Below are 14,020 nucleotides of genomic sequence, written 5' to 3'. Positions count from 1 at the left end.
TCATGAAAGAATCATTTTCCACTTTGATTTTCCACTTTGTTATAGAACCAACAGTGTTTGCGTTGGCACAATTGTGAGCCCATAATGCTTTGTACATCCCCAACAAAGTGTCCCTGCTGCAGATGCTGCCAGCTCAGGGGGAGTAGATCATTACTACTGATCAGTGTGACCTAGTACAATGGAGCATTCTTATGTTGGATTGTGCAACTAAGAAAGCGGCTCTGAGAGTTATTACAGCTTAGTCAGGGCCCACAGTGATGTGTGTATGTGTGTGTGTGTGTGTGTGTGTGTGTGTGTGTGTGAGAGAGAGAGAGAGAGAGAGAGAAAGAGAGAGAGAGAGAGAGGGAGTGTATGGTTTATGCGTGTGAAAGAGAGAGGGTGAGAGTGAGAGAGAGAGAGTTGTGTAATCTGTCCATTTTGTGTCTCCTGTCTCCCCTCTCTCTGCCCTGGCCCCCTGGCTGCCAGGCGTCACACCAGTTTATAATAAGGACCCCCCCCCCCCCTCAAAAAAAAAAAAAAGTTGTCGAGTGAACGGATTGAAAGAGGGGAAAAAAACGGAACCCTTCCCACTTTCCAAAAATCACGGGGAGTGACTGTGACAGGAGGAAGGGGACAGGGAGAGTAAGAGAGAGAAGAAGAAGAAGAAGAAGGAGGAGAAGAAGAAGCCCTCGCAGGACTTCATCACATTTCTTTTAGAACTACGAGAACTGGAACCGATCACTAAACTGGACTGATCAATCGATATCGGTGATCAACAGTGGAGTGAGAAAGCGTAGCGGGAGACTCTTTGGAGGAGCATGCGGCTCGGTTTACTATTCAGGTAAAACTTTTGACTTGCTTACACAGCTACAACCTGCTGCTTCTCTCAGTCCCGCTTGTACACAACACCACATGGGGTGTGTTTTTTTGCATCCTCATTTGAGTGGGCAGGGTGTTTATGTTGAGTGTTTGTGGAGAGATCTGTATTTTAAAGTTGTTTTTTTTTGTGGCGAAGTTTCTGCTTTTACGCACGACGCCTTCTCGTTGCGCACTGGGCGCCGTGCAGGATATATGATGAGGAATTTACCCGAAGGCACATATAAGGTTTAAGTTAAGAGTTCCCTCTTTCTCCTCAGGGTAGATTTTTTTGAGTTTTCTCCCCTGTTGCACATCTCTCTCCCTCTCTCTTCGCCTTCTCTCCCTCTCTCTCTGCCTGTCCCTGCGGCTCTGAGTTTATTCTACAATGTGCCACTGTAGCGGCCAGGGAAACGTGGACCCGGGTAGGGGGTCGTTACTTCGGCCTGAGCGGCTCTGTTGTGTCGGACTGTGCGGGACCTTTGTCTGTGTTTTTCGGGGGTAATTGTGTAGTCTGGTGTGGGGAAGCTTCCAGAGACCACGGCGGTGCACCACACTGGGAAGAAGGGACCAATTACTCTGACTACATGTGGCTTGTGGACTGGTGATTGCGGTGATGGTTTGGTTCTCATAGTCAGCGCTGAAATGTCCATCTTAGCAAAGGCGTTTAGTCTCATGTTCAGGCTATTTTCTTGGCAGATGGAGGGATGGTATTCCACTTGTTTCCAATACACTTGTCTTGTTCTGCGGAGATGGCTGTAATAAACCACAAGTATAGACAGAACAACCGATTTAAGTAAATGATTTTTCTTCTGAAACAATGCATTTATCAGACATGTTTTCACATTCTCAAAGAAAAAAAAACATTTCAAAGAACCAATATTAGATTAAATTACTTTTACAGATGTACAGCTTTTGCTCTGCAGGCTCCCTAGTGGATCGGCATGCTTCCTAAAGCAGTTTCGTGTCAACTTTAAGTACAGAAACCCATAATTAAAGGAGACATTCAACACCATCCTAAACCATAAACTACTCCTTTGAACAGCAAACCTCAAATAAAAAGTACACTACACTACAAGATGATTTTGGATGTTGTGACTGACTGACTGTGTGTGTGTGTGTGCGCGCGCGTGTGCGTGTGTAGGGGTGTGTGTGTGTGTGTGTGTGTGTATGTGCATGTGTGTGTGTGGTCTGTCGTAGGCTACTTTTGGGGACAAATTTCAGACTTAGGACCAGTTAATTGGGGACGGCTTGTCCAGTTGGGGACAAAAGCCGTGTCCTCAATTGGGAAAAAGCTGGTTTTTGGGTCAGTGGTTATGAGTTAGGGTTAGGGTAAGTCTCCAGGAAATGAATGTAAGTCTATGTAATGTCCCCAAAAGTGATCATGATCTGATATGCGTATGTGTGTGTATGTGTGTGTGTGTGTGTTAAAACCACATCCACAGGGTGTGTACAGCCCCAGAGAGAGGCATGCGGAGGGAAAACATGCTTGCTGTTTAAACCCATTAGTTTGTTAGCGCCTCCTGGGCTTTCCCAGATTGATTGAGATGTTTGCCTGTGAACCTTGAAGGGAAAAAGAAACTTTTGTTCACCCCCCCACCCTCCCCTTCAAGCCCTCATGCCACCTGTAGTGGGAAAGAAAGTGGCATAATTGGTTGCTAAAGTATAGTTAGGTCACTGGAACATTTGATAGGGTGTTCACTCAACACGTTGAACTTTTTTTTTCATAAAATGTACATTAGCGAAACAAGTTAAAGAAAGTTAATGTCCAGAGAATAATAAGAGTCTGTGTTAGTTTGCACAGCGTATACCAATTTCACATGTAGGTCATGGAGCAATTATGTCATTTATAAAAGACCTTATTAATCGTGCTCATGTTTGAAATCATTTATATATCTGCCTGTCCTCTCACTCTTTTGTTCTTCATCCCTCCAGGCTCTATGTGCTGTGGGGCTTTGTGGTGGTCACGACCTCCGTGACCAAGGCTGCTAAGAGGAAGGTGAGTCATTAGCTCATCATAAGTGGGATTCACAGACGACTGCATCACCATAGGGAGGTGAAAGGGGATAATATTTAAAGGACAGGCTCACATTTTTTTTTCAAATCTGTCTTAAGGCCGTGCTCTTGCACTCATATACATATTGGGAAATGATCGGCTGCAAAAAGTTCCCACCTAACATGATTCAAACGTGAGAGATGAGGGACAAAATTACAATTCCTCGGTTTGTCTTTTTAATATGGAATTCCTTCTGTGTATCCGTCCACTGCATCTCAGCAAGGGAATACTTTCAAAGGAGAAAATTTTGTACTAAAATGACTGTAACTTTGGAAGATATCCACATGATTTATCTAACTGATACTGCCGAAGCCTCATTTTAGCTTTGGCTAAAAAGGACTGTGGATTTTGTCCCCCATATTTTCCATTGGAAGCAGGTTAGAGGAATAAGATATATCAGGCTTTGGATACACACACGACACTTGTAAGTATGATGAGTTCAATATTGGTTTGGCTCTGCACATGAGATTTGTTATGTAAAAATATAGAAAATCACCAGTCATATCCTTTAAGATTGACTTGAAAAATTGTGAAGCTATCCTTAAAAGGGGCACATAGTAATACCAGTATGATCATTTGTTTATAGAATGGAAAAACAAAGGACCCAGAATTCACAGCCACACCTGAGTCTGGTCCGGGTCTGGTAGTACAGTGTCGCAGGAGTTTAACCAGTAGCTCCAGAGGTCAGCGGCGGCTGCTGCAGGGTCACTGCACGGAGCTCATTAATGGTCCCAATTATGTGGCAGCTGTGTGTTTGATGTCACTCATTACGACAGACCACACCTCCCCTCCAGAAACACACACACACAGTCATTAGGCCTGTCCACCTTGCTCCCCCTCGTCTCTCTCACCCCTTTCTCTTTCCTTTTTCTCCCACCCGCTTGCCATTTTACCTCAGACGGAGACAGGAACTCTTTTAATCTGGTGTTGAACTGGACAATACAGTATCAGAAAACACAGGCGCACGCATAGAAACACACACACACAAATGTACACACGCTTACACCTGTCCTCTCTCTCACATAAACAAACAGTGTGTTCAGTATGTTTACTTGCACATTTTAACCCATGTGCTCACATATTTACACACCCAACACATTTAGAGAGAGACAGGAGAGAAGTGGAGCACAGATTTATGTTTGAGTTCTTTCTGAATGGAAACTTTTGTTCCGCTCTCATGTTTTCTGGTCTGCCAACCAGGCCAACGCTTCAGTTATGAAATGAGAGGAGAAACATTTATCTACAGCCACAGAGGAAGACATCAAAGCCCAGCCTGGCACCCGCATACAAACACAAACACACACACACACACACACACGCACATGCACACACACACATGCACATGCACACACACACACAGGCACATACACATACATATACAAACACAATTGCACAGAACCGCAGCCAGATCAGCCCTGATCTTGTCGTGTCTATGACACCAACTCCAATGAATTTATCCATCTGCTCATAAACTGCTGGCAGGTGACCGAGTCTCTTCTAAGCCTGAGTGAACTATGAAGAGTTCAGGATTTATATTTTGGCCTCAGAGGAAGGAAACTCACGAGACTGCAGCTCATCAGTGGACTCACTTACTGTGAAGAAATAAGTCCTTCCAGAGATTTTTGATTTTGCAATGGCAACGTTTTTGCAAAGTTAAGTACTTTTTTAAAACATTGCCAAGGCTTGCAGTTTCAACTTTATTACAACAGGGTTAATGTTACAGTCAGGAGTAGTGTACTTGAACATTCAGTCAAACTACTTTTGAAACAGCGAGTTTTTATTAAATTTAACTTTATGATTGTTCTAAAATACAAAAGAACTAAAAACTGACTTTTGAGTCAAAATGCAACACAGAGTCAAGAAGTTTTTCATCCGTTTTTCTCTGGAATCCTGGAGGGAATAAAAAGAGACATATAGCAAATTTATTACAGTAGTGGCTGAATGATTACGTTTTGATTAAGTAAATTAAGTTTCAAAACTGAAACATAATTTTATTTGTGCGTATTTCATTGCATTTAGAAGACATCTTTGCAACATTAATGTAATCACACGGATTACCTCACGAACAGAAGACTTTTTGTTTAAACGAATGTATTTTGTTGGGGGGGGGTTGACATAGTGATGAGTAAAATACAGCACAGATAAACTCTGCCAAGTTCAAGTAATTACCCTGAAATAGCCTTTAATATGTTATGAGTTCAAATGATTAGATGATTAATTGATCAATAGGAAATTCATCTGCAACTACTTTGATGATTGATTGTTGTGGTTGTGGTCATTTTTCAAGCAAAAATCGGAAAAAATTCACTGGTTCCAGCTTGTGAAATGTAATTATTTTCTGTTTTTCTTGGTCAAATATAATCGCAAACTGAGAATCTTTTGGCTTTTGGAAGGTTGGTTGGAAAAAACAAGAAATTTTATGATGTAACTGCAGGCAATTTGCTGACATTCTGAAGACTAAGTGATTAATATCAGAAAATAACCTTTAGGTTAATCAATAGTGAAAATAACTGATGGTTGCAGTCCTAAAAATTATATAATTATTTCTCAGCTTTTTTTGCCACATCATATGATTTACTCGTGGCCTGGATGTAAGCGTTCTGAAGCCCGGTGCTGGCTGGCAGCCCAGCAGTTGGATTATAGAAACAGTAAAGTTGTAATAAATATGTAATAAGTGTAATTCTCCTCTTTACTGTATGTTTGTGTGTGTGTGTGTGTGTGTGTGCGTGCGTGTGTGTGTGTGTGTGTGTGTGTGTGTGTGCGCCAGGTGGCAGGCCGGAGGTCCAGACAGGTGTTTGAGGCGGAGCCTGTGGAGGGGGTGTGGTCTGTTTGGGGGGAGTGGTCAGAATGCTCTCAGACCTGCGGCGTGGGCGTCTCACAGAGAAGCAGGAAGTGTTTATCCCCTCCACCTCCCCAAGCCCCTCCTCTCTCCCACTCTCCACCTAACTGGGCAGGGTATCTGCCCGGAGGCATCGGAGGTCCTGTCATCTCACCCATCCGCCCCTACTACCCTCCTCGTTACCCCGGGCAACACCCACCTTATCACTCCCCACCAATTTCCGCCAATCACAACCAAGGATTGCCTCTGTATCGGAATACCCCCGCCGGAGGAGGAGGGGCTCCTGTACCAGGACAGACCAATCAGTCTCCTCCTTTTTACCAACCAGAATTCTCCCCAACGAATCAGGACCGTGTGTCTGTTTACCGCACGCCCCACCACGCTTCTCCACATGGCTACAACCAGCCGGGACGGATCATGAGGAGGCCGACCAATCCGGGAGCAGTGAGGAACGGAGGGGGAGGGAGTAGAAGGTCTGTCTCAGGCAATCGGGAGGGTTTGCCTGCAAGGAGGTGAGTGAAGCTGGACCATTAATAAGAAACAAACGGCATATATGTTGGCTGATGGATAATCGAATAATCAGAAATGCAAAGACAATTTTAAGGTTATTCAGAAAAAGTAATTGACCAAAACATTCTCACCACATGGTCCACTCAGCAGTAGTACTCAGTAGCTGTTCTGGAGCTTTCAATCATATCACACAATCTTCCTTAGCTGATGGAGTTTGCTCAGTTCAAATTTCCATTATTTTCTGAGCTCTTTTATATCTTTTAAGTCAACAAGGATGAGAAGTCCTTAAACAAAATCTAAATTTCCATGATAAGTGGGCAATTACATTTACTGAGAAAAAATGGTGGAATTTGATTGAAAGCCCCAGAATAAGTACTGATTGGACTTTATGGTGAGATTGTTTTTGTTATTTTCTATCTCAGAGAGCACTGAAAAGTTTAATTTGACAGTGAAAAAATGCATATCTCAGTATCCTCAGATTTGTGTTTGTATCACAAATCTCGGCCAATATATTGTTATCAAATGTTTGTTGTTTCCTAACGGACAAAATTAAAACACTATTTCAAGCAATATCAGATTAATAGAAGATATTAACTTTGCTTTGCTGATGACCCGAAAATGGCCTTTTCCAGGAAAATGACTCAGAAAGTGAGTTAGTCATCACTGGCAGTAGCAACAGTGGTTTGTTTAGAATAAACAGGAGAACTGGATTGCTGTTGTGAGCAGCAACAGTCACCATAGGATCCTCAGAAACTCAAACTTTAGAAAACCCAAAGTGACAAGATTTTATTTCGAAATCTCCACCTTACGTCCATGGTAAGGTTACGTTCCGGTACCATTAGTTTAAGTGTTGACGTTGTTTAGACATTAGAGAATACTTGTTATGATGTTTTCGCTCATAAAAGTACTGGGAGTTGGAGTTATGCCCATCTCGGCCTCTGGTATCTGCTGTGTTATTACATCAGTACTTCTGGTTTTTGTCATACCAACAGGCACTACATCACACTGCTGCCTCACAACAGTCTGCTGGCTCTATTTCGGTTATATTAATGTTGGACAGCTAACATGAGCTGCATCTGAAATGTGTCCTGTCTTTCTTGTTCCTGTATCTCTGTGACTGCCTCTGGCTCTTTCTGACCATCTGTAAATCTTTCTCTCTAAATACTCCCTGATCTGTTTCTTTTTTTTGCTTCGCAGGTCTTCCAACATCCGTCCCGGTCAGTTCGGGTATGGCAGGGTTCCTTTCTCTCTGCCTCTGCACCGGCCCAACCGGCAGGCTCGCCACACCGCTAACAGCACCGAATCTGCGGAGCCCACACCGGCACCTGGACTAGATAGTGAAGTTGACACAGAGAACACCAGGAAAGATGAAGATGAGACGGGGAGTGATGGAGACTCCGGGGAGGCAGGGAGGAGAGAGGAAGAGGAGGGCCCAGAGTCACATGCTGCTGAGGAGTTGCCCACAACCACAACCACAACCAGCAGCCCGCACCGCAACGTGGAAAGACCATCGCACACCAATACAGAACATGGCAGGGCGAGAGAGCGAGTGCCCCCCTCTCACTCTTTCTCACGCTCCTCCTCTTCATCTGTCCTATCCAACCGCCGCGCCTTTGACTGGCACTCCGTCACCGCGCCGCCTCCTCCCATCTCCCCTCTCTCTATCCCCAACTCACCTGCCGTCACTTCACCCTTTTCCTCCCCTCTCCACCGCTCCAGCGGCGTGCACAGAGACAGGGAGCTCCACCCAGGCTTCAGCCCTCACGCCCCGCCCTCAGGCAACGTCTACCCACTACAGCATCCCCACATCCCGCACCTGGGGGTGGAGGCGGGCAGGGATGGAGGGAGAGGAGCTCCTCAGATCTACAGATGCTCTGGGCCGGAGAAAGAGTACCGCAGGTGCTTCTCGCAGGTAAGATCCAGGTTGAAATCTTTACCTATAAATCTCAGGGTTTCATATCCCTTAATAATCTCAATAATTCACTCCAGGACCAGCTACTCAGTCCCCATGTCCCCTGTTCACCTCTGCTTTATGCATCATGCATCTGTATATAGCCTGCAGTCATGCTTGATTTATATGCATGCCATGTGTTGAAGGGAGCGGTTAGGTGGCCGTAAACTGAGGAGCTGAAGGTCAGCAGAGTATTTGATAGGTTGATCATTCCCCAACTCCAACACTAGCTGCTTGTCTATGAGCACTCGGATGGAAACTTCCTGCTGGAGCCTCCGCTACTCTAAGGCGTGCGTATATGCTATTCTGGAACACACATCTCTGTTGTGAAGCTTTACACGTGATCGTACGCATGTGTCTGCGTTCGGTGTCTCTATGAGTGATTGCACACATGTGTGAGTGTGAATATGTGCCAGGGCGATGAGTGTTTGTGTGAGCGCACACGACTGTGCCTTTGGAGTGTGTGTTGATGTAATGTCTTGTCTGGCACGGGGCCTGCAGTGATGATTGGGGTCTCGACCTGCTCCATACCTCTCGGTGCAGCACAGTGCCAGCATTATCGGTAGCAAGTGTGCGTACGTGCTGCCAAGAGGAGGCAGCCAGAGACACGGACGAGCTGGTCATGTCAGGCGAGCCAACTCGACTCCCAGTGCACAGGTGAGAAACTGAGGTTGACCTCGCAGTAACTCAGGTTTCACCGAGACAGGAATGCCACGCTTGATTTCACTCAATTAAAGGTGAGATTGAGAGTGAATATTGTGGATAAGGACTTTTCCAACGACACAGTGAGTCTCAAGTGATCATATCTACAATGTGTTTTAATTAAATGTTGTTAATGTACTGTATGTATCGGTATTGTGCAACATTTTAAAACATTTTAAAACACCACTTTAACTGTTTTTGGAGACACTGGGCTGCACCTGTCCTGGCAAACACGTCTGACATATATTACAGCTCTTTATATTTTCAAGAACCAAAACACAACTGCATCGTAGTATCACAACTGGCTCGCTTGCACATTTTCCACCTTTTGCAACGTCTGCATCAAATTAACAGCGGGCTTCAATACAACCATCCACCATCTCTTCTGTGTTTTCGAACATTAATCAATCAAACATCATCCCTTGAGAGACTGACAACATGTGGAAAGACACAGATTTCAGCTTGAATGTATTTCTGTTTTTGCCACAAAAATGAATTACACGTAATCATTGCAATTGTAGCTCTAAAATTGATTTGTACTGTCACAGCATGGACCAGCAAACCAGCTTAGACATAATTTTGCATTACCCATGGGCTTGTCAAAGTGATATTTATAGCAATAAAATGCCAAAAAGCAGTGGTGAGCAGCATCATTCCTCCTCGAGTTTCATGAAAATCGATCATTTGTGTGTAAGATATCGCATGTGATGGATGGAGGAACCAACAAATGAAATAAACAGACGGAAACTGATCCATAAGATTTGATCATGGGGACAGAAATACCCAGAGTGACATGTGACTGGGTTATGTACACCAGTAGACCGCTTGTAGCAGGTCTCTCTTAAGTGAGAGCGTGGGGGGAAACGATAAGATTGGGTTTAACGTATACCACACGCACACTTGCGCATTTTCACTCTCACACTTTCCATCTACGACTGGCTCTCATCAAGTGGAAGTAGACACTTGAGTTTGGGGCCAGGTTGGCACTCATCGGCCCTTGACATTTCTCTATGCTGATCATTTGCCAGCGCTGCTCCCTCTCTTGTTCTCCTTCGCCCCCCTCTATTTCTTTCTTTCTGTCTCTGCCGGACTGTGTGATAGTCCCCAAGTTAAAACAGATTTAGTAGCTGGCAGAATACACGGCCTCTGTGTGCCAGCAGCGCTAATAGCAGTCCTGTGATGGCTGATCCTGACTCATTGGGTTACATGTTTACCCAACATTAGCCTCTAAAAGTCTTCATTAGCTCTGTTTGTTCCTGCAGTGGACTGTTGGGCCACATTTCAGTTTTTATATGTTGTATCACTGCTTTAAAAATAGGTTTAAAGCACTGATGAATGCAGGACTTTGCCCAGGCTTGTATATGGTGTATATATATATATATGTGTGTGTGTGTGTGTGATTGAGGCAGTGAGCCAGACTGAGTATGACACATCCTATTATCTATTAGGTGTGTTTGTCATAACACAGTGCGCCTGAGGCCCATCACAAGTGTGATTGGCTGTGTGTATGTGTGTGTTTTTACTGTTGCGTAGAAGCAAGTGGGGAACCAAGAGAGGGACAGAGGAAATGAGAAGGGCAAAAGGGGAAGAGTGTGTGTGTGTGTGTGTGTGTAAGTGTTAGTGAGGGTTTAAGGGTAGGGTGGTGAAGGAAGTGACGTAGTTAAGTAGTAGTGAAAGAGAGTACTGTTTTTAGAAAATCTGCACACAGTAGTGGGAGGGTGAGCTAAAGGGCGAGCGGAGAAGAAAGGTGGGGAGGGAGAGAGGCAGAGAAGAAATTGAGATGAATGCCGGTGAGAAGGAATGTTTAGGTTGTGTGTGGAGAGATATAAAGAGTCCCATCAGTGGAGGAGACAGAGGACTAAAGGGAGGGATGGTTGGGATGGAGAGAAAAAAGATTGAGCAGGAAGTTTGTGTCAGAGGAAGAGAGGGATTCATGGAAAAGTGTGTGTGTGTGTTTGTGTGTGAGGGATAGAGAGAGAGAGAGAGAGAGTTTGTGTATGTGTGAGCGAGCGCAGAGTGTAACAAGAGGAGAAGTTATTCCGTCAGAGGGAGAGGGGAGGAAAAGGTGGAATTTGAGAAGAAGCTGCTGGAAAAAAAGACGAGACACTAGTTTGAAGCAGACATTTCCTCTCAAACTTTGACGTCTTTTACCCTGAATTTTGCAGATTCTATAAGCAATCCCTCTTTGTTTACATCCTCCTCTTAAGAGTAAATATTTACCCAGAATATACAGAATACGTATACAACAGTAAATGAGGCATGTGGATTTGAGATGCATGTGGGTAGCAGTTCACCACATCGCCACGTAAGATGGATACCAGCAAGATAATACCATTAAAAAAAAACCCTCACCAAAGGGCAGAAGTAATGCTTTGTCATTGTTTCTGATCTGGCTCTGATCTGAGTTTATGTTGTAACAACCAGACACACAAACGTGGCTTCAGGCTGCTGCAGTGAGAGTCAGATGATCTAATCACACTCTATCATTACTCAGGCGTTTTTACACAGGATATTTTTATATTTTATTTTATATGACTATCACTGCGGAGCCACACTCCTCAGCTCTAATGAGCTTGTGCAGACCCTGCCACGATTGCTGTTGTTCTCATGAAGTGACAAACAGGCCCAGATGTGTCGGGCTGCAGCACACACAGGAACAAACACTCGGCCACATGGAGTCATTCAGATTGATCTTTGTTGTGTTTGACTTTAACAAGCACAGGTACCTGCTTTTCTACAAAGAACAGGTACGTCTGCTTGTTAAAGTCTGTTTATATCAGCTCCTGTGCGCTCCAAGTTCCCCTCAAACCTTTTTTTCCTGTTTCTTTTCATCCCTCTCTGCCTTTCCTCTCCTTTACTCCGCTCCCCTTCTGTCATCTTTTATTGTTTCTTGCTGAGTTTTTTTTTTTTTTTAAGTTTGTTTACACGAGTCAGTTGTTCGCCTCCGGCTCATCCAAAATGCTGCAGTGAGGCTTTTAACAAACCCAAGGAAATCAGATTACATCTTTACATTGGCTCCAGGTGAGTTTTAGACTTAATTTTAAGATTTTACTTACAAACTTTAAGGACAGGCACCTAGTTACTCTGCTGATATGTTCATTCCCTATGAGCCATAGAGCAGCCTGAGATCCTCAGGCTAGCCACCTTAAATCATGTGTCAAAACTCACTTTTATCAGATAGTCTTTTCTTAAATTGTACTATTATTTCTATGTACCTCATTACTTCATTCTGTGTTGTGCTGCTATCTTGTGTTTTTAATATTTTTACCTTTTACTGTTAACTGATGTTGTCTTTTTGTTGTTACTGTTAAGCACTTTGTAACTTTGTTTGGAAGAGTGCTATATAAATAAAGTTATTTTTATTATTATTATTAGAAAGACATTTCTCCATACCGTTACTAGTTTTCAAAAACTCCACAGGGTGCCTTTAACCAGGAAAGCCTCAATTCCTGCCTAAGATGGGCAGCAATAACAATGAGTTACTGATAAACAACATAAGACAAATAACATAAGATAAGATATGACACAAAATCACCACAAAACTAAACAAGACCAATCTGAAACAAAACCTTAATGAGGCCAACAATTCAAGATTCTTAAAAGCCCCAGAAGATAGAGTACACAGCTTCTGCAGTAGTGATTTAAATTCACAGAGACAGAGACAGATTTTGCAATTTTAGATGAAATTGCAGAAGGACAGAGGAAGCAGCGTACATAGCTTAACTAATTTGGGGAACTGTCAATAAAAATGAGTCCTGGGAACGAAGAGTGTAGCTGTTTACACTTCCGAATTCTCTCTCTCTCACACCAGTGTCTTATTATGAAAATATGTCTTAAATTAAGAGTTATCACTGTGCATGAAAACACTCTGGTTAGTAGAAATATGGTCTGGGTTTGTAGAGCTCCTACATGGAAAGTGGAACATGGAAAGATTGTTATTTCCAACGCCTTCCAGCGAAGTTCTGGATTCATTTATTGATCTTGTGGTTACAGTGTTTATCTGGGATCCCTCTTTTCTTTTCTTTCCTATTCTATTGTATTCTTTTGTCTTCTTCTAACAAGCATGTCCTCGAACAGATAAGCTGTTCTGAGGCTCAGACTCTCCCTCGGCCCCTGAGACAGACAGCGTATCTCGCCCTCTTTCTGCGCAGCACTGGGCCTCATCCTCCAGTCGTTGCCTGTTGTTGATAGATGAGCAGTGTTTCCTCTGGAGGACTCCTGACTCCCCCCGCCCCCCTGTGGGGTCAAGGCTGAGGGCTGGGTGGTGCTCTGCAAAGCACCGACACACGGCCCCGGTCACAAGATTATCCAGGAGAATGTTAATCACTGAGGACAAACACATACATGAGCATACACACACATATTAACCTATGTCATGGATTTGTGTGCATGTGTACAGTGATTAGTTCTGCCTTGTGTGGAGTGTGTTGATTTATGGTTGCTGAGGCCAGCGGTCAGTTGTTTTGTCTGTGTAACGTTGCTGTAATGCTTGAGGAATGAGCGGCCAGTCTTGACCTGTATTGAGGCAATATGGCCAGCTGTGCAGGCGTAGACTTGCACAGGGAATGACTGAGCAACAAGTAGGATGGCGACGATGTGTCACCTGGGCTTTCCCTATGGAAACACACACATGTGGTGAAAGGTTCCCGCTTGCCACATAATCTGTTCCTTCTCAAAACTCATTAGTCTTGTCTGGGTTGGTCTGAGTGTTTGTATTTCACGTTAGAGTGTTATGTGTGATCAGGGCCTTGGCTCATGTGTGTTTATATGTGTGTGTGTGTGTGTGGCATTTTTGTGTGTGTGTGCACACAAAATAAAGCCTTTAGGCCTCAGGCAGTAATCCCCCCTTCCCTCTTCACATGCTCCTATATTGCACACGGATCTTCTCTCTCTTTCCCCCTCCCTGGTAGTAAAACACATCCATAACTTTCACAGCTCCTGTACAAAAACACCGTCTCTCTCTCTGTCTTTCACCAGCTGTATTCACTTTTCTCTCACCTGCTCTCTGCTGCTATTCATCTTTTACTCTTTTGCTCTGTCAGTCAGCCACTCAGTAATAGCCAGTTTTTCCATCCTTCACTTCATTTCTCTTCTTTTTTCTTATTTACTGGCTGTTTAACAACCCTCT

The 14,020-nt window shown here is 44.0% G+C and overlaps 1 protein-coding gene across 1 annotated transcript in view; it reads left to right on the top strand.

Moving 5' to 3' along the window:
- The first annotated feature begins 396 nt into the window (after window positions 1-396).
- The window catches only part of adamtsl4 (ADAMTS-like 4), a 38,240-nt gene continuing 24,616 nt past the window's right edge, over window positions 397-14,020 (top strand). Inside the window, exons 1-4 of the mRNA XM_067601393.1 lie at window positions 397-820; window positions 2,770-2,833; window positions 5,658-6,241; window positions 7,437-8,151. Coding sequence (XP_067457494.1) covers window positions 798-820; window positions 2,770-2,833; window positions 5,658-6,241; window positions 7,437-8,151 — 1,386 coding nt within the window. The 5' untranslated portion in view covers window positions 397-797. The remainder of the gene's footprint in view (window positions 821-2,769; window positions 2,834-5,657; window positions 6,242-7,436; window positions 8,152-14,020) is intronic.

Source organism: Thunnus thynnus, chromosome 10, assembly GCF_963924715.1.
Source record: "Thunnus thynnus chromosome 10, fThuThy2.1, whole genome shotgun sequence".
Classification (NCBI taxonomy): Eukaryota; Metazoa; Chordata; class Actinopteri; order Scombriformes; family Scombridae; genus Thunnus; species Thunnus thynnus.
Note: the sequence above shows the minus strand (reverse complement) of the source record. Positions and strands in the feature narration are given on the sequence as shown.